General features: G+C 34.2%; 3 protein-coding genes across 3 annotated transcripts in view; 2 read left to right on the top strand and 1 right to left on the bottom strand.

Annotated features, from left to right (window-relative positions):
• LOC143917880 (trichoplein keratin filament-binding protein) overlaps nt 1-18,523 on the bottom strand; it is a 40,029-nt gene that overhangs the window by 10,991 nt on the left and 10,515 nt on the right. Inside the window, exons 3-10 of the mRNA XM_077439494.1 lie at nt 5,348-5,566; nt 5,166-5,276; nt 4,900-5,082; nt 4,677-4,821; nt 4,312-4,599; nt 4,073-4,234; nt 3,809-4,000; nt 3,531-3,739 (exon numbers count right to left, since the gene is read on the bottom strand). Coding sequence (XP_077295620.1) covers nt 3,531-3,739; nt 3,809-4,000; nt 4,073-4,234; nt 4,312-4,599; nt 4,677-4,821; nt 4,900-5,082; nt 5,166-5,276; nt 5,348-5,566 — 1,509 coding nt within the window. The remainder of the gene's footprint in view (nt 1-3,530; nt 3,740-3,808; nt 4,001-4,072; nt 4,235-4,311; nt 4,600-4,676; nt 4,822-4,899; nt 5,083-5,165; nt 5,277-5,347; nt 5,567-18,523) is intronic.
• On the top strand, nt 1,915-3,703 carry LOC143917886 (uncharacterized). Its single transcript, XM_077439503.1, has 5 exons — nt 1,915-2,003; nt 2,092-2,245; nt 2,327-2,524; nt 2,608-2,773; nt 2,848-3,703. The coding sequence occupies exons 1-5, from the start codon at nt 1,993-1,995 to the stop codon at nt 3,453-3,455; spliced, it is 1,137 nt and encodes a 378-aa protein (XP_077295629.1). The 5' UTR covers nt 1,915-1,992; the 3' UTR covers nt 3,456-3,703.
• LOC143917887 (peptidoglycan-recognition protein LB-like) lies at nt 9,631-14,957 on the top strand. Its single transcript, XM_077439504.1, has 4 exons — nt 9,631-9,939; nt 13,764-13,980; nt 14,327-14,445; nt 14,565-14,957. The coding sequence occupies exons 1-4, from the start codon at nt 9,879-9,881 to the stop codon at nt 14,777-14,779; spliced, it is 612 nt and encodes a 203-aa protein (XP_077295630.1). The 5' UTR covers nt 9,631-9,878; the 3' UTR covers nt 14,780-14,957.

The raw sequence follows: 18,523 nt of genomic DNA, 5'->3' as shown, positions 1-18,523 counted from the left end.
ATGGCGAGCGTCATCACACACACAGACACACAGAATAGCGATATTATATATACGATTACTTTTTTTAATTTAGGGGGGGGGGGGGTTAGTGCTTCTACAGCCTTCCTTGGCTATGATCATGGTACATATGGGTAGAGGTTGTGATTTCTCGACTCTTTTTGATTCTCGAGATTCGAGAATCTCATTTTCGCGGAATATTTGAATCTCGAGATTTGAGAATCTTATTTTCTCGAAATATTTGAATCTCGAGAATTCGAGATTTTCTTTTTTTGTTTCTCGAGATTCTCGAGAAAGTATAATTTTTTTTTTAATATAGTGAATTGATTTTTTTAGCATATAAAATCGACAACATACAAAAATCAAAAGGACACAAACACTACATATGTACATATATTATATCAGGGGTTTATAAATGTATTAAAGACATGATGAAAGAAAGATATTGAGATATACAATAGAACATTGAATAGAAAAAAATAGTAAAATTATATTAAAAAAATAAATAAAAAAGAAGGCATGAAAAGAAAATAAGAATATATAAAAGTTATTTATAATAGTAAAAATAACAATATGTAACAAAGAATTTTATAAAATTCCCAGTGTCACTACCCGGCTTTGCCCGTGTTTTTGTGACCGGACAAATAATAAAAATACTGACCATCTATGCATATTAAAATACCGACTATAAATTGATTAATATGTAAGGAGCAAATACACGAATAAATAAATAATAAATCAAAAATCTTTGTTTTATGTGTGTTACAGTGAGTTCATATTGTCAGGGAACATATATTTTCACTAGCGTTTTAGTGGCATCATAACCGAATGCTTGCGATTTCGTTGTAACATGTGTGTATATGTACTTATATGATGACCGAATAATAACTTACTGGACAAATAATGAAAATACTGACTAGCTATACATATTACAATACTTCACAAAATTATTTACGAGTTAACAAGTATACAAATCAGTCAGTTTATTGAACAAAAACATGTAGTGATAAATTTAAAATATTCTCGATATTTTCGAGATTCTAAAAAACGATTTCTCGAGATACGAGAATCTCGAATTTTCATAATAAAATATTCTCGAGAAATGAGAATCTCGAAATTTCACAATAAAATATTCTCGAGAAACGAGAATCAAAATTTCTCGAGAATTCTCGATCACAACCTCCACATAAGGGTCTAAAAAAAATGGTACATGGTAAACGGTACATACTCACTTAATTTGCGCGAGCAGGATACAACAGGAACAAGAGGAACAGACTTTTCCTCCCGTATTAATGTGCGCGCGCAGAATTTAAAATCAGTATCCAAATATTTATTTACATAATAGGACATGTATTGAAATAAAAGTACAAGTTTTAATAGATTTGTTCTTAAAGTAAAATTTAATTCAACACCGTAAGCGAAGCTTTTTTTCATTTCTTGAAATGTCTTCTAATTTATAATTGTAGACATAAATCACCATCGGCTTCCATCCCCCTCTGCGCGTCACTGTAATCAGGTGTTTTTTTTTACAAGGAATTTTCTAGGGGTATTGATATAATATAATATATAATAGAGCTGAATCAAAATACATTCTCAACATCTTACGGTACCTGTATCAAACTTGCAATACTAAAGGTAAATTTTGTGAATGTAAAAAGTTAAACCTAATTTAGGCATATCAATATGTCACCGTGTATACTTTTATGAATTTCAATTCTATTTGCCAGTGGATTTTCAACGCTTCCACGTATCAAAATAATGACAAGAAACAGAATAACACTAGGTTGACTTTCAAATATCGAGTTGTTAATTTAACATCACATTAAAAATATTTTTATGTAGATTTGGAGTGGATCGCAATTCGAAAAGGGTTGAAAAAAATAGAGTAAACAAACAATATTTTTCTCAATGGACGATATCAAATCTCTTACGACCAAATAATGGCGAGCAAGAAACCTAGTAGACAGCTGTCAAAATTCGCCGGACTTTCTTAAAATGGCCAAACAGTGAGAAATTCCAATTATTTATTTATTCATTTAGTACTTTAAAAATCAAATGTTCGTTTTCAAATTAATTTGTATCGAATATTTTCAGATATGGTTTGATTTTACCCGACAAGCAAGGTTCGAAAAAAACATCATTGGCTTTTAGTGCATCCAGAAATGTCTTCGGAGATGAAAGTGAATCCGATGACGATGGAAACGCAATGAACGCACCGTCACGTCAAGGAGATAAAATCAAAAGACAGGTAACTTGTCGTTATTTTTATCGAGGCTAGTATTATTTTTGAAGATTACCTCTCGACTCGTATTCATTTATTTTATTGTAGATTCGTGTAGTTCAGGAGAAAGCATTAGAAGACGATCCTACCGTTTATCAGTATGATGAACTATACGACGATATCGAGAAGAAAAAACAGGAAAAACAATCCATCAAAAAAGAAGATAAAAAACCAAAATACATAGAAAAATTATTGACAGCTGCTGAGAAACGAAAAAAAGAAAATGAACGCAGAGTTGAAAGACAGGTTAGTTGAATTTGTTTGTTTCATAAATAAGTAATTTAAATAAGAATTGGCCCGTTTCATTATGTTCATATGTTAACTTACAGATTCAAAAGGAAAGGGAAGAAGAGGGCGATAAATTTGCCGACAAGGAATCCTTTGTTACCACTTCTTATAAGAATAAATTAGAAGAAATGAGATTAGATGAACAGAAGCAAAGACGGGAAGACTATCTGGAGGAGATTTGCGATGTGACCAAACAAAACGATTTAGGTAAATTATTCTCAAAACGATATGGGGGTAGAAGGACTCGTAAACAGTTTTTAATTATTGATACGATATTTTAGGTGGATTCTATCGGCATTTATACGACCAACAGTTGAATTCAGATAAAAACGATACGGCGGAAAAGCCGTCGGATAAAGAGGACAATACAAAGGCCGATGTGGATCAACCTCCGACAGTGACCCAACCCAAGAGTAAAAATGTACCCAAAAGAGTTTATAGAAAGCGAAAACACTCGGGTGATGAAAACGACGGCGATGCAAAATCTGACAGCGACGATGAAATCACTAAACAAAAAATTCAAGATATCAAAACCAATAGAAAGGAAAAAATACATTTGCCCTCGAATATCGATGCAGACTCCGACTTCTCCATAGACGACTCCAGTTCGGACGAAAGTGATAACGGCAAGAGTTCATCAAAAGAAAATAAAATTGTGGAAGATATACCTAAAACCGATACAAACAATGTGATTGAAACGAAGGTTTCCACGGCGCCTTTCGATGATTTCAAACAGCCTAATCCCGTTGTAAAAGTGGAAAATCAAGAAACAAATGAACAAATCACTGAAATTAGAATAAAAATTGACATTTGGAAGAAAAGGACTGTGGGAGAAGTTTTCGACCAGGCATTGCAGCGTTATTACGAGCGGAAAGCTGCCAGATGCTAACACTAACACCAACATTCAATTTAATCAATAAAACATTTATTTTAAGATGGATATTTTATTTTATTAATTGATCACCAGTTCATGGGTCTTCGTCTGAACGATTGAAAACCACAACCTTCGCGTTGCAATTTAATTATCTCATTACGGAGTCTTTCCTCTTCGTTAGCAGCCTCTCTCAATTGTACTTGGTGCGAATTTTTCTCTTCCAATTTCTTCTCTTCGAGTTCGATTTGCTTCATCTGATTCTGAAGAATCGCCATTTTACTCAAACCTTGTTGATAACGCTAAAAACAATCAATTGTCAATCAATGGGAATTCATTCATCTCACCAATTGAAATTGCACGACACGTACCTTATTCTCTGCCTCCCTTTCGCTCACTTTTTCCGCAGCCTCTTCAATGCTAGCTAACAACGATTCCCTATCTAGAATATTTTGCTTTTGTTGTTCTTTATATTCGTCCAATTTTAATCTGACTTGCGTCTTTAGAGTAGCAATCACTTCCTCTAAAAGTTCTTGACGAGCTAAATGTTCCTGTTGCCACAACTGTAGAACATTTGAAAATGATTAGAATGAGAATCACTTACGTACATATACTATTTAGGAATAATGAAATACTTTGTCTTGCTTCTGAAATATAGCTTTCGCTTCTCCATCCATGGCATCTTCCAGTCGTTTTTGTCTAAGGCGTTCGAGCTCTTTTTGCCGTTGAAAACTTTCACGAGCTTTATGCAAAGCCTCTTTCCAAACCCGCCTTGAGACATCTTCTTTGAACGAATCCTACGAGAACAAAGTTAACATAACATAGTCACTAATATCCGGATTCTGGACAGAAATTCAAAATAAAGCCTACATACCTTTTCAATGGCCGATATTAAATTTTCTAATTCTTTTTGGTCGGCCATCACGTCAAGCTCGGCTTCCTTAGCACGCTCTCTGACTTTCCTCGCGTAAAGTCCCATGTTTCCCAAGACAACTTTTCGAGCTGCGGCTCTTTTCGACGCCTCCGTACTGCGGACAGAGTTGGCATCTTCTAAAGACCGCATAAGAATTTCTTCAGCTTCTAACCTAATTTGCAGAGATTTTGCCGCCTCTTCAGATTCTTGCAAGTCGTTTATTTGACGAGAAAGATACTCATTCAAATCCTGAAACATCAAAAAAATATTAAGGACATGAAATAAATAAAGGATTTATAACTACGCACATATTATATTTTACAAACCTTAACTTTTTGTTCCTTCAGCAACATTTCTTCTTTTTCCTTTTCAATTTCCTTTTTTAGACGTTCATCTCTTTCTCTCAATAACGTTTGCTGTTGTTCTTCTTCTTTTTTCTTCGATCGCTCACTTTCAACTATTTGTTCCATCCTGCAAACATACATATATGTAAATTTGTACATATGTTTCATAATTTATACATGCATATTAATTTATAATGAAAGCTACCATGCAGATTTAAGAGCGGAATTCTTTTGCGACTTTTCGTATTTTTGAATAACGGGATTATTGATTCTCCACTGATGATATAATTTGAGTTCAGCTTCTTGCTGCTGACGTTCTTCTTCTTTGGCTTTGATACCCAGATTAATTTCTCGCAATAGAGGTGTAGGAATCGAATCCAAATAAGTCCTAAAAAAAAAGGTGGAAAACAAGTCTAGAAGACACCATAGGATGTGAATTAAAATAAAAAAATACCAACTAACAAAACGCACATTTTTTTCACATATTTAGCATTCACTGACGACGTCTTCAATTCTTCCTGATATTGAAGATTTTCATTGAATAACATAATCGAAAGTTTGTTTTGTCTTTCTTCTAAGTTTCTGCAACAAACCAACAATGTACATGTATATATTATAATATGTAAATATACAAATGAACAATGAAATTATACCTGAGTTTTTGACGTTTGTTTGAAAGAATCCTAGCTTGATCTTCAGCAATGGAATAGTAATCAGAACCCATTAATCGAGTCGGTAGACCATTTCCAGGAGCTGAAGCTTTGTGTTTATCCCAATAAGCGGACAACTTGGCACGGGCTGCATCGGCAGCCGCTTCACCGGCTCTCCTTCGAGCTGCAGCAGCCGCCGCTGCCTTTCCAGCTCTTAAAACCCTAGAAATTTTAATACAATTTAATGTTCACTGATTTACCACATATGTATGTACATATAGTGACGACCTGGAGTACATATGTACATATATCTGTAATGTATAATAAATAAATATGCACATTTGTCTACTCCGTTCGACCTATTCTCGTTTGAACGAAACGGATTTTTTAAATTTCTCGTCTGATGGAACAGGTGTTTGTATATTCAAAAATTAGGGTTGCCAACATTGTGCCGTTATCTATAACAACTATTTTAAAAATCGCAATACATATTTGTCGGTGCGGTGCAAGCGCTCGACAATAAACTGGATGGCAGCTTTAAACGCAATTGCACATCAGATGACGAGTAACCTTTCGATGTGCACAGATGCAATTATTAAAATTTAATTGGATCTTTCTGGCGAGTTTAATAAGGCAAGATTCGGAACTTATCGAATCTTGCCATATTAAACTCGCCAGAACGATCCAACTCAATTTTAATAATTACCAATTTAATAATTGCATCTGTGCACATCGAAAGGTTACTCGTCATCTGATGTGCAATCTATCATTCGAGAAGACGAGAATTGCGTTTAAAGCTGCCATCCAGTTTATCTGTCGTTCAGTCTGTCTGGTGATTGTCGAGCGCTTGCACCAAACCCCATATTTGTGTATGTAACTGTTGCGTGGACGTGAAGAGGGGGCTTTCAGAATCGGAGAGAAAGACGCAGGACTGTTGTAGAAGTCGTTTATTGGTCTGCTCTCGTCGGCGCTCCAGGTCGGAATGGTTTCCGGGCCGAGAGCGCCCCATATTTATACCCGTTGGGCGCAACACACATACATACACATGTAATAACTATTGGTTGATGAGTTAGGCGATCCTATTGGCCGTTACATACGGCTTATTCATTCGGCGAGGACATTTCGGCGCGAACGAGAGATCAGATGATTAGCGCTCGTAAACCATCGGTCCACGAGCGCCACCCACCTAATCTCTACGTTACATAACTATTTAGCTCTAACTCTAGCTTGCACTGTAAATTTTGCCTGATCTATTTGAATGAGATGCTTGACCCGGAGATTTTGTTTGTAAAGCCTGAGCCCGGAGCTCGACCGCCAAACCCGGAGTCTCCGGGTCAAAATGACTGAGTTGGCAACCCTAACAAAAATGTTTTTTTGTAATTGTGATATAGATGTTTAAGTTTTGAACTAAGAAATATAAAAAAAAGTTTGAATGTTTACCTGGTAGAATGAGTTTTTCAAATTTTTGTTTATACATATGCTTATTTATCTCTAATATAAAGCAGACGAAGAATTTATAAATTCCGGGTTTTGTGTGAAACATGAATCGGTCGAACTGGGCGCACTCAATATACATATGTAAATACAAGATCTGATAAAGTGATAATCAAAAACATCACGAGGATTTCCCCGAGGGGTCAAATGAACTAATAAGTAAGTAATAAATCTCGTTTAACGAACCAGGATACGGTGGTCAATCGAAAAAGCAGTAATTGTCTTGGTTGAACCGATTTGTCTTCGTCTTTTCAAATGATTTATACACGAAAAGAAAAAAATATACAACGATAACAAAGGAAAATACCTAATAGTTACATATGTATGTGAATACGTACATACTTGCATATTATTTTTTGCACGAGGGAACCCCCGATTTTTTTTCTTTTCTATGAAAAGGTTCAAATGTCTTGTATCATAAACTCGATGAGCAAATGAAAACCAAAAAGTAAAATACACGTATGCGCATGTGCAACGATCATACATATGTATGTATGTATATGTAATGCATAGTTTCACTTTGTTGTTTACATATCTACATACATATGTATATTAGTAATATTTTTGTTATACGCATGCACTTGAAAACACGCAGCATAAAAATGTTCATATTATACTAAAAGATGCAAGAAAGGGGAATCCGCTAGAAACTGGAATGATAACGGATACAATAAAACTGCGTACATTCGGTACATACATATGTATGTACATATTATGATATGAACTTTTATACGCAGGTCAATATTGTATGCATACCTTACATTTATTTGAGAAAGTCAAATATACACACACACACACACACAGTATTTGTCTTCTTATCAATTTAGACTCGGTAGTTCAGTTTATACTAATATTTTAACTTCAAAACCAGGATTTTTTTAGGACTGAAAAAGAGGTGTTGGGGTGCTTAAACGTGCAAAAAAAAAATGGGGTGCCTTGCATAGATTCATGGAACGGCCAGCACGCGTCGTCCCAAAATGACCCCCTGGAGTGTTTTCGGTAAAATTGTATCCTTGTATTAATCCTTGCTTGACAGTGATCGATAACGGTGTATCCCATATTTGAAGAAATGTAGTAGAACTTGTCGACGTTCCGTAACGTGTGTTTTCGCCCTCAGTGTTTCAAGTACATAATCTAATATCTAATATATGATTTCGAAAGAGGCTTTGTAGCTACAGTCCCTTACCAGAATATTACGCCACCCCTCTCGAGATGCGTTTGGGTAAATTTGTCACGGTCGTAAATAACTCATTATGGGAGCTTTTGGCCTCATTTTTTTGTGATCTTATCCTTAAATGCAACTCTATTCACTAGCCAAAAATATCGGTGGATTATCCCTCAAAAGGTCTTCAAAAACAAAAGAAAGATGTTTGAAATCGGTTTGCGTCTGAATTTTGTTCAATATTGACGTGCGTTTCCGTTAAAATCATTCATTATTTTGTGAAAAGCACTGTGTTTTTTTCTCTTTTACTGCAACTTTATCATATTTCTAAGGTAAGTTGGTATTTAATATCTCGAAATTTTACTTTTTTTTATGATTTAAATTGCTTGTAAAACTTTTATTGGATTTTTTTAGATGGGTAGAAAATCAGATCTTTCTATAGAAAAAATTGCAAGCATTACATCATTATTAAATACAGGAAAGTTTTCTCAAAACAAAATCGCGACAATGGAGGGTGTTAGTAGGGCGTCTATTAGAAAAATAAAACAAAATCTGGAGACTGATTGCGACCCCACACTCAAGCGGCGAGCTAATAGTGGTACTAAAAAAAATTTGGCCCTCGTGTGGATCGAAAAATCGCCAGGCTTGTTCCCAAGAATCGATTTATTACAAAAAAAAATATTCAACAACAATTAAAGGACGAAAACGTGAAATATCTACGTCAACAGTACATTTAAGGATAAGATCACAAAAAAAATGAGGCCAAAAGTTCCCATAATGAGTTATTTACGACCGTGACAAATTTACCCAAACGCATCTCGAGAGGGGTGGCGTAATATTCTGGTCAGGGACTGTATGTATGTACATATGTAACTATTGTTGGTTCGTAAATCCGTGACGTCATCGAACAAATAAATATTCAAGTAAATTTAAATAAAATGTTTACTATTAGATTGGCCATGTTTAAGCGGTTTGTATTACAAATACTGAGCGAAGCCGGATAAAAACACTAGTATTATATATGTAATTTCGAAAGAGACTTTGTATGTATGTATGTAAGTTTTGGTTCGTAGAATCAGTGACGTTATCGAAAAAATCAAATTTTCTATTACGACGATATGGATTCCATTTTCAGTTCCGAATCCCGATTCCTTTTTCAGTTTCAGACCCGGATTCCTGTTTCAATTCCGATTTAAGTTCAGATTCTCGGTTCCAATTCCCTTATAAATATATTAAGAAAAAACATTCGTTTTTGATTGGCTGTCGTTGAATATTATTTTTTTTCGATTCAAATAAATTTAACAAAAAAACAAATGAACGTTAACTATCAGATTAGCCATGTTTAAGCGGTTTATATTACAAATACAGAGCGAAGCCGGATAAAACCACTAGTAGAAAAAAAAATGGTTTTGTAAAATCCTAATGAAAAACCACACACTAAAAGCGTGGTAAAAAACGATGAAAGCATTTTTTTTACTGAAATGGGGTCTCAAATTTGAAATGGCGCCATTTACTTGATCCGCCATTGGTAGGTAGTATGTACATACTTAGGTGAACGTAAATGGGAAGCCCCTGCGAATTTCGTTAGCCAAAGTTCAAGGGAAACCGGGATAACGGCATGTGTTTGTAGATAACCATTGCACTGGCAATTCAACGAACTGCCAAATCGATCGACCGATTGATCGATAAACATAATTCGCACGTGGTTAGTAAACGGCGAAAAAAATAACAAAGGGGATTTTCGTATATGTATATAAGCGGAAGCAGTTGGGGCAATGGCGTTTAATACACTCAGCAACGGCTCGCTACAGACCACTCACTACCTCGCTACAGACCACTATCGACAAATCTGCACATCTACCATCTTCCATCTACAAGATGCTAGCTTTCTTTGTGATGGCTCTTTTTGCAATCGAAAAAACCTTCACAGCTTCCGCGTGTGAGTTGCCTTTTTTTCCTTTTTTTTTTGATTTTGATCTAGACCAAAAAACCTGACTAATTTTTTTTATATTTCATTTTCAAAATTTCAAATGACTTTTTTTGTAAAACATTACCAGTAGGTCATTTATTGTGGACAACGACAACAAAAAATATATATGTACATCTAATATATAATTTCGAAAGAGACTTTGTATGTTTGTTTGTACAAATGAATATTCAAATAAATTTAATAAAATGTTAACCATTAGATTAGATTGGCCATAAGCGATTTATATTACAAATACCGAGCGAAGCCGGGTAAAACCACTAGTCTAATATGTACATATGTATATAATTTCGAAAGAGACTTTGTATGTATGTAAGTTTTGGTTCGTAAAATTCGTGAAGTTAAATTTAATAAAAAAAGAAATAAATTTTAATAAAATAATATTATTCAAATAAATTTAATAAAATATTTATTATTAGATTAGCCATGTTTAAACGGTTTATATTACAAAAAACCGAGCAAAGCCGGGTAAAACAACTAGTACTAAATATTTGAATATGATACTATCATAAAATTTTATGAGTTTAAAAAATATATTTAAGTTGATTATCCACAGATTCATTAAGTAAAACTATGTCTTATAGGCCTTTAGTATTATGCATTTTAACAAGGCTATTTATTATTAGTTTTTTAGTCCTTCTGGAAATTCCAGACCAAACTTTTCCGATACAAAATCAGTACAGTACATACATATGATTTTAGAATTGTATGAAAACCTTCAAGTATTGTACGTTGAATGAATTGGCTAAATACGATAATAACACAGTTAACTTAACGAACATATGTATATTTTTCTTGTAGATTACCATAACAAACTTTTAAAGCGCTTAGATCGATCATATAGAATTAGTTCCGTTTCATAAAATTGAATATAAATATTATGCTTGTATGTATTAAAAACGAATGTTTTGCTAGAAATGCCGATAATAGACGTAAGGCATTTCGTTTACAATAAACATGTTCGTATAAACATTACGCGTTTGCCAAGTTTTCCTTTGATGACTTTACTTTACAGAGTAAATGGGACCCCCTCTAAATAGCCCCAAGTCCCTAATTAATACCTATTATTTTTTTCATTTAGTGCAATAAATATGTACATATATGTTTTTAAGGATACAGTGCAATCAATATTTAGTAATAAAGTATTTAATACAGGGGGGGGGGTGCAGGGGCCATGAATTTATATTTTAAAAGGTTCCTTGGGACGTGAAAGTACTTGAATATAAATCGAAATATTCTTGAATCAGGATATAAATATTAATTAATGGGTTCAATTAATAGTTAGATGCTGTGCTATACGGATAAGAAATAAAAAAAGTGTTCTATAGTATATAAAATAAAATAAATACACATGAAAAGATACTATGAAAAATACACAAATAAAATACTATGAAAAGCGCTCACAATTTTTTTTCTTTAGATTATACGGATCATTTTACAGGATGTGGGGGCCAAGATTTCATATTTAGATTCTAAAAACTTTAGTGACACCTTTCCGTTGCGCTTTCCATTGGTTGGGAACTCATATTGATAATTTTTTTTACGGGAAATATATTTTATTTCGAATTGGGTACGAAAAATAGCAACACAGCATGTATAATATTTTTAGGCTGTACCCATATAATACGATATACTTAATGATAATATGTTTATATGTATTTTCAACTTCTAAAAATCCAATAAATATGTAAGAGATGTGTATGTTTGTATGTATGTATGTAGATATGAAAAGCACACACTAGCTACACTGCGCAATTGAATTTACCATCATTAACTTCACAATGCAAAATAATATGATATTGTAATAAAAAAGAAAATTGATGATTTTTCCCCGTACATAATGGCGTACGAATTATCTCCAATGCTAACTTCCGTCGCATTTGTGACAAGTTGATGATCAACGATTTGCACTTGAACGATGATGTTATTACGTCAACTCGCGAGCGATCGCTTCGAAGGAAAATCGTGTTATTGAGTGTTTGTTAAATTGTTGTAATCTTCTTGGTATAAGTACGTACCTACTACACATACACATGTGTGTACATATTATATATATGTACACATGTATCAAAATCTTTCTCAAAATCTACGCAACGCGATCTAACACCGAGTAGACAGCGAAGAACGTTACGTTATGGTGCGTACACATTAAGCTAACGAAGGCAAACTTAGTTACTGGTCCCAACTAAGCTTGCCTTCGTTGGTTTAATGTGTACGCACCATTAGAAGACGTTACGAATTACCATTCAGGATTATTGCGCTTTTATTTACCTTTGGTTATTTATATTTCATGAAGGCCTTTGATATGGTAGACCATAATGTTTTGTTTGTGAAGTTAAGAAAATTTGGGTTATCAAATGGCTTGATTTTATACGAACTATTATTATATTGAACTTATACAAAATTACTTTGAAAATCGGAGGCAATTTGTCTATTTTCACCCTAATTCCTGGGGTACCTCAGGGGTCCAACTTAGGGACATTATTCTTTTTAATTTACATTAATGACATCTCAAAAATAATTAAGTATTCAGACTATCTTTTATTCGCCGATGACCTTAAGCTTTTTAAGACAGTTAAGTCTCATAGTGACGCAGCCCTTCTCCAATTGGACTTAGATGCGCTGTCAAGTTGGTCTGTCGATAATAAATTATTTTTTAGCATTCAAAAATGCTGTGTTCTCGATGTGACAAGATCTTCAAATCGCTTGATTTATCCATATCGCCTAAGTGGTGTTGAATTAAAGTTTGTAGATGAATATTGTGATTTGGGGGTCTTGTTCTCGAATAATTTTCAATTTAAACGACACATAGACAATATTTGTTTGCGTGCAACAAAAATGCTGGGATTCTTACTAACAGTTAGCAAACGTTTCCAGAGTACGTTGGTGCTTAAAATTCTTTATGAATCTTTAGTACGTAGTATTCTAGAATTTTCTTCTATTATATGGAATCCTACCCATATAACTCATTCATTGAAGATTGAGAGAATCCAAAAACGGTTTCTCAGATATCTTTATTTGAAACAGTATGGTTATTATCCTTGGCTATATCCTAGTGCATTCCTATTAGGGGCGTTAGGTTTCAACTCATTGGAGTCTCGTCGGAATATGTTACTGGGAAGGCACTTTTTTAAGCTGTTGAATGGGATAATACACAATCCTCAGGTTCTAAAACAAATTTAGGTTTAATGCACCTAGTAAATTCAGGGACTTGAGAAATCGTGATTTGTTTGTTCCTCCTGTGGCTCGCACAAATATGTTGTCAACGGCTCCTATATCTAGGGCGATATATCTGCTCAACCGGATTTCTGGCGAAATTGACCTCTTTAATATAAAATATACTAATCTGGTTGAGTGGTTGTTGAGGAATGCCAGTGGTTTCTATTCTATCTATTTTTTTTTATGATTTTATGATTTTAATGATGTTGTGTTAATATTGTTATTAATATAAGTTATTATTACTGTTATCATGTTATTATTACTGAATGACCGGCACAGTGACGCGTTGGAGATCTCTGTAATGTCACTGTGGCTAATATGTTAAATAAGTAAATAAATATTATACAATACATAATCCAAAGTTTAAATGAAGGTTGGATGCAATCGTTTCTGACGAAGATATTTATCGCTCTCCGTTTGACAGCCCACCATTTGGGTGGCTGTCAAAATTTGCGAAAACAAGATAATATTACACAAAAATTGTTTTTGAATGTTGATTCGAAACCACCACTTATCATGTGTGGAGGAAAATTAATAAACTGTTTGACTCATTTTAGGCCAGGAAGACGATACCTTGAAAATAATTTCGCGAGAGGAATGGGGAGCTAGAGATGCGAAACACATCACCAACATGTCCAATCCTGTGCCTTATGTCATCATTCACCATTCATACATCCCTGGAGCGTGCAACGACACCGACCAGTGCAAACAAGCCATGAGAGACATGCAAGACTTTCACATGGACGACAGGGAATGGTGGGACATCGGATACAGGTAACGTTATCAAGATAAAAACATTTTAGAGACAATCTTCAAGCACATATATGTATATGTTTTTACTTTATCTATATACTTAGTAACAATAGATGAAGTTTTCTAATCATGCAAAAATTCAAACTCGAGATTCTGACTGATTCGATTCATGATCTAGAAAAAAACTGTGTGTGTTGTGTAAGTTTCCCTACATTTGCGCTCAATTTGCATCGAAAATGCTCTCGTGACCGGTATACGTGAACGTGTATGTATGTATAATTATCGAATTTTGTTTTGTGACCTTCTGATATTCCTCAAATACATAGATAAAGTCATGGGTTGGTCACATCCGAAATTTTTTTTGTAGCTTTGGCGTTGGTGGAGACGGACTCATCTACGAAGGAAGAGGATGGACGAGGATGGGAGCTCACGCGCCCAAGTACAACGACCAGAGCATCGGCATTTGCACCATTGGAGATTGGAGGAGTACGTTTAAGACATTCACTCATTTAAATTTCAATTTTTAAACTAAGAGTTCGAACACTCTGCATACTATGTATACTAATTGTAATTTTTCAGTAAAATATAATAAACTTGATTCGCAGTTAACATCCCGCCGCCGAATCAGCTGAAGGCAGTCCAAGACTTGATCGCGTTCGGAGTGCGCGATGGTCGAATAAACAAGAGCTACAAACTGCTGGGTCACAGGCAGACCAGACCCACGGAATGTCCAGGACAGGCCCTCTTCGACGAGATTAAAAAGTGGCCCCACTTTTCGTCAACAACCAAGGAGGTGAAGATGCCAGCCAATACGCTCTGAATTTGAAGGAGATGTGATTGATTGGAACTATGTACATATTGTGCACTGTGTGAACGCTTGTTCTGTTGTTCAGCACTGCAGTGCGTCCTTCTAATAGTTTGATTTCCTTAAAATAAATGAAGTGACATGGATAGCATAAAATAATAAACAAACCAAAACTGAAGATGAAGTATCACAGAAACAATTTTTTTTTACTCTATGACCCATTTTGATAAAAAATTGAAATATCAAATATTTCGATTGAAAAAATCATGTTTTTTGGTAAACGGATTATTATGCAAAAAGCGATCTCGCGCAAGTCACTAAAATCTCGATCACGGAACATCTGGCAATCAAGTTCTCGTTAGTACAATGTTTAGCCTGCTTACTTTTGATTGATGGAGTTTTTGGGTGACACATGTTCCGTGATCGAGATTACAGTGACTTGCGCGAGATCGCTTTTTGCGGAATAATCATCGAACAAAGTTTTTGTTATGCTGCTGGTCTTATTTGGGTAATTGCGAAATCCAGGTCAGAGTTTGCTAATTTCTCCTGTTTAAATGTAGAAACGGTTTCTCATAAATTGGCTCATACCTACCGATCATTGTCTGATTATGATTTAAATTTCATTGTTATGGTAAAAATTAAACATTAAAAAAGGGAATGTGTCGCGGTTTTTGAATAGTTGAGGGATGGAAAATGAAACTGCAAAACCATATTTATTTTATTAGTTTTTTTTTACACGATACTTCTATCGTGTGAATGACGTTATCAATGAATATTATGCAATATTCTAGTTAAGTGGTACACTAGTGAAAACGGATATTAGTCGTAGCTTCGAGCGCTCGGGGATTCCTCCACATGAGACAATTTGCATGACAAAGAATCAATTGAGGAAAATAAACTAAACAAAAAAATCAAGTCAAGGAATTACTATATAAGAATTTATGTATAATATTTGCGTATGTATTTTACATATGTTGGTACATATTTAATTTGCATATATATATGCGTATGAATTTATCGTGAAACACTTCGCGTGATAAATGTAAGTGCTTTTGTGTCAAGTATACCTCTACACATGTAAATAAATAATTTTTTAAAATATCATATTATATCAACACGAAAACAGCAAATAATATGTTAAATGTCGCGCATTCTTAATTAACTATTTCTAGATGGATTAGAATGGTAAGAGGGGCAAGGTTAAAATACATATGTACGTGTTACGTGTGAAGATTCATTTTTAGATATCAAAAGCTATGTCAGTGATATTTTCATATGTACATAGTTAGAGAGAAGAGCAACAGCGGCATTAATGCGTTATGCTAACTAAAAGAAATACCTCAAATACGAAATTCGTAAACAATTAGCACGACAGTATAAGATCTCGAATGCTAAATTGCGACAATTAAATCATGCCAATTGTGTAAAACTTATGCACTGCATACAATACATGACATATCGTAGTAGTCAATAGTGTGAAGTGAGTGTTATTTTTTTTTTTGTTTTCAATTAAATCCTCGTTCATTTCGGTGACTTGAAGAATCGGTCTGGTTGTGCTGCGCTGCGCAGACGTCCCGAAATATTTCTTCGAAAGTATTAACGACACACACACACACACACACACGGAACCAGATACATATTTGTAATAAATATATGTATGTACATATAGCAATATCAGAAGAGTACGAATACACATACGAATATCGCGAATAGAAAAGAGATAGCGAAATGGCCATTCTCGAAATACTGCACACTGCGAACGAACTGCGCGCCAAATACCGCTTCAAAATCATCTTTTGAACGTTGGAAAGAGAACGCTGACTGATTTTTCTGCGTTTTTCCCATTCAAGAATTAGAGTGAGCGGTGGAATTCGATGTACACAACATAAATTAACCTTTCTTATACACACACACACGTTACATTTGTGCAAAGAAAAATCTTGATCGAAAGTACATAAACCACAGTTCATACTGAGTCAGATTCTGAAAACAACTTTTCTTTAGCCATATGTAGTTGAGAATTGGTCTGCCTTATAAACTCATCTAATAAATCATTTCGAAAGTGACTTTGTATGTATGTATTAAGCCAGCAGTTTGGCTTAGTGGTAGCGTATATATTTAGCACCACTGAGGTCAAAGGTTCGAGTCCTCGCCATCTGCTGGTTAGATTTGGGGGTTTTGTGACTCCAAATCGATCGTTTCTCTATCAGAGTTTGCCAATTTTATCTGATCATTGCTGAAACGGTTCCTGAAAATTGGTATTAGATCTAATCCTGTTGTCACAAAATCTGCCTGTGTATAATTTGTAATAATTATACACAGTAATCTGAAATCTATAGACATCTCTATAATTTCGTATTTATTATATGTATAAAAATTGTACACAAAAAAATCTAAAAATAATCCATAGATGTCTCTATGATCATTATTTCTGATTAATTGTTATATGCTATATATTCTGATTGTATATGTATGTATTACTGTATTTCTGATTGTTTATGTATTCTGTATTTTCGTTAACGTACACCCGTCGCATTGGAGCAAATCTGTAATGGCGAGTGTATATTGATTTGTAACAATAAAAATAAAAAATAAAAAAGTGTGTAAGTTTTTGGTTCGTAGCATCCGTGACGTCATCGAAAAAATCAAATTTTCTATGACGACGATATTGATAATGATTTCGATTACGTTTTCGATTTCGATTCTTTTTTTCAGTTTCGGATCCGGATTCCTTTTTTAGTTCCGGATCCCGATTCCTTTTTCAATTCCGGTCCCGGATTTCTGTTTCAGTTCTGGTTCCGGATCCCTTTTTCAATTCCAAATCCGGATTCCTGTTTCTGTTCCGAATCCCGGTTCCAATTTCAGTTCTGATTCCCTTATACATATGTATATAAAAAATAAAACCATTCGTTTCTGATTGGCTGTTGTTAAATATAACTTTTTTTTATATTCAAATTAAATTAATAAAAAAACAAATGAATATTTACTACATATTAGATTAGCCATGTTTAAGCGGTTTATATTACAAATACCGAGCGAAGCCGGGTAAAACCTACTAACTAAACCACTAGTCCACTAGTCCTAAATAAATATATCTCAGATCAGATTACAATCGAGAGGTCGTCAAACTGTTGGTCCGGATCCGGAAGTAAAAGTTAAAAATAAATAATTATTGTTTGGAGAAATATCCCCTCCCCTAACACAAGGTTCGTAACTAAAGTTGAAATTCAAGTGTTGTGTACACAAATAAATGTATTTTTTTTTATTAAAGGAAAATATGTGTACTGGTTTTATTTTCACGTTCAATATTAATGAAAAGCCACTCTCACGTACCTCAAGGCCAAATTTAACGACCCCCGAAATAAACTAAGCATTTCAATGCACCTACATATACATAAATAGTTTCGTTTTCACTGACATAAATTATGTCGAAAATAAGATTTGAATTGAGAATTTAACGCTAAATTGTACATACATACGTATGAACATACAAACTCATCACGTTTCAGCTTCACGGAATCTATTGCCGTGATATTTATCATATTCGTAGATTCTGATGAAAGATAAAACAATTTGAATGAGAATAATATACCCTCCTTCGAATAGTCTTAAAAACCTCAAATCTTAAAAATCTACATACACGTATGTATGGTATGTATAGAAATTTTATTTTAACATCGTTTTTATCGATGAGGAAGATAAAGGTAAAATATAACAATTGCTACCGTGCTCTCTTCAGGCTACCTAGGGGCTGCAGCG

Source organism: Arctopsyche grandis, chromosome 10 (genome assembly GCF_051622035.1).
Source record: "Arctopsyche grandis isolate Sample6627 chromosome 10, ASM5162203v2, whole genome shotgun sequence".
In the NCBI taxonomy this organism is placed as follows: Eukaryota; Metazoa; Arthropoda; class Insecta; order Trichoptera; family Hydropsychidae; genus Arctopsyche; species Arctopsyche grandis.
The sequence above is the reverse complement of the archived record's forward strand: the minus strand, read 5'-3'. Positions and strand labels throughout refer to the sequence as shown.

Bases quoted from the DNA above. Each gene is read 5' to 3' on its own strand.
- LOC143917886 (XM_077439503.1), top strand. The intron at 2,246-2,326 runs GTAACTTGTCGT...ATTTTATTGTAG, and splicing joins GAGATAAAATCAAAAGACAG to ATTCGTGTAGTTCAGGAGAA. The intron at 2,774-2,847 runs GTAAATTATTCT...ACGATATTTTAG, and splicing joins GACCAAACAAAACGATTTAG to GTGGATTCTATCGGCATTTA.
- LOC143917887 (XM_077439504.1), top strand. From the start codon at position 9,879: ATGCTAGCTTTCTTTGTGATGGCTCTTTTTGCAATCGAAAAAACCTTC. The intron at 9,940-13,763 runs GTGAGTTGCCTT...GACTCATTTTAG, and splicing joins AACCTTCACAGCTTCCGCGT to GCCAGGAAGACGATACCTTG. The intron at 14,446-14,564 runs GTACGTTTAAGA...CTTGATTCGCAG, and splicing joins CACCATTGGAGATTGGAGGA to TTAACATCCCGCCGCCGAAT.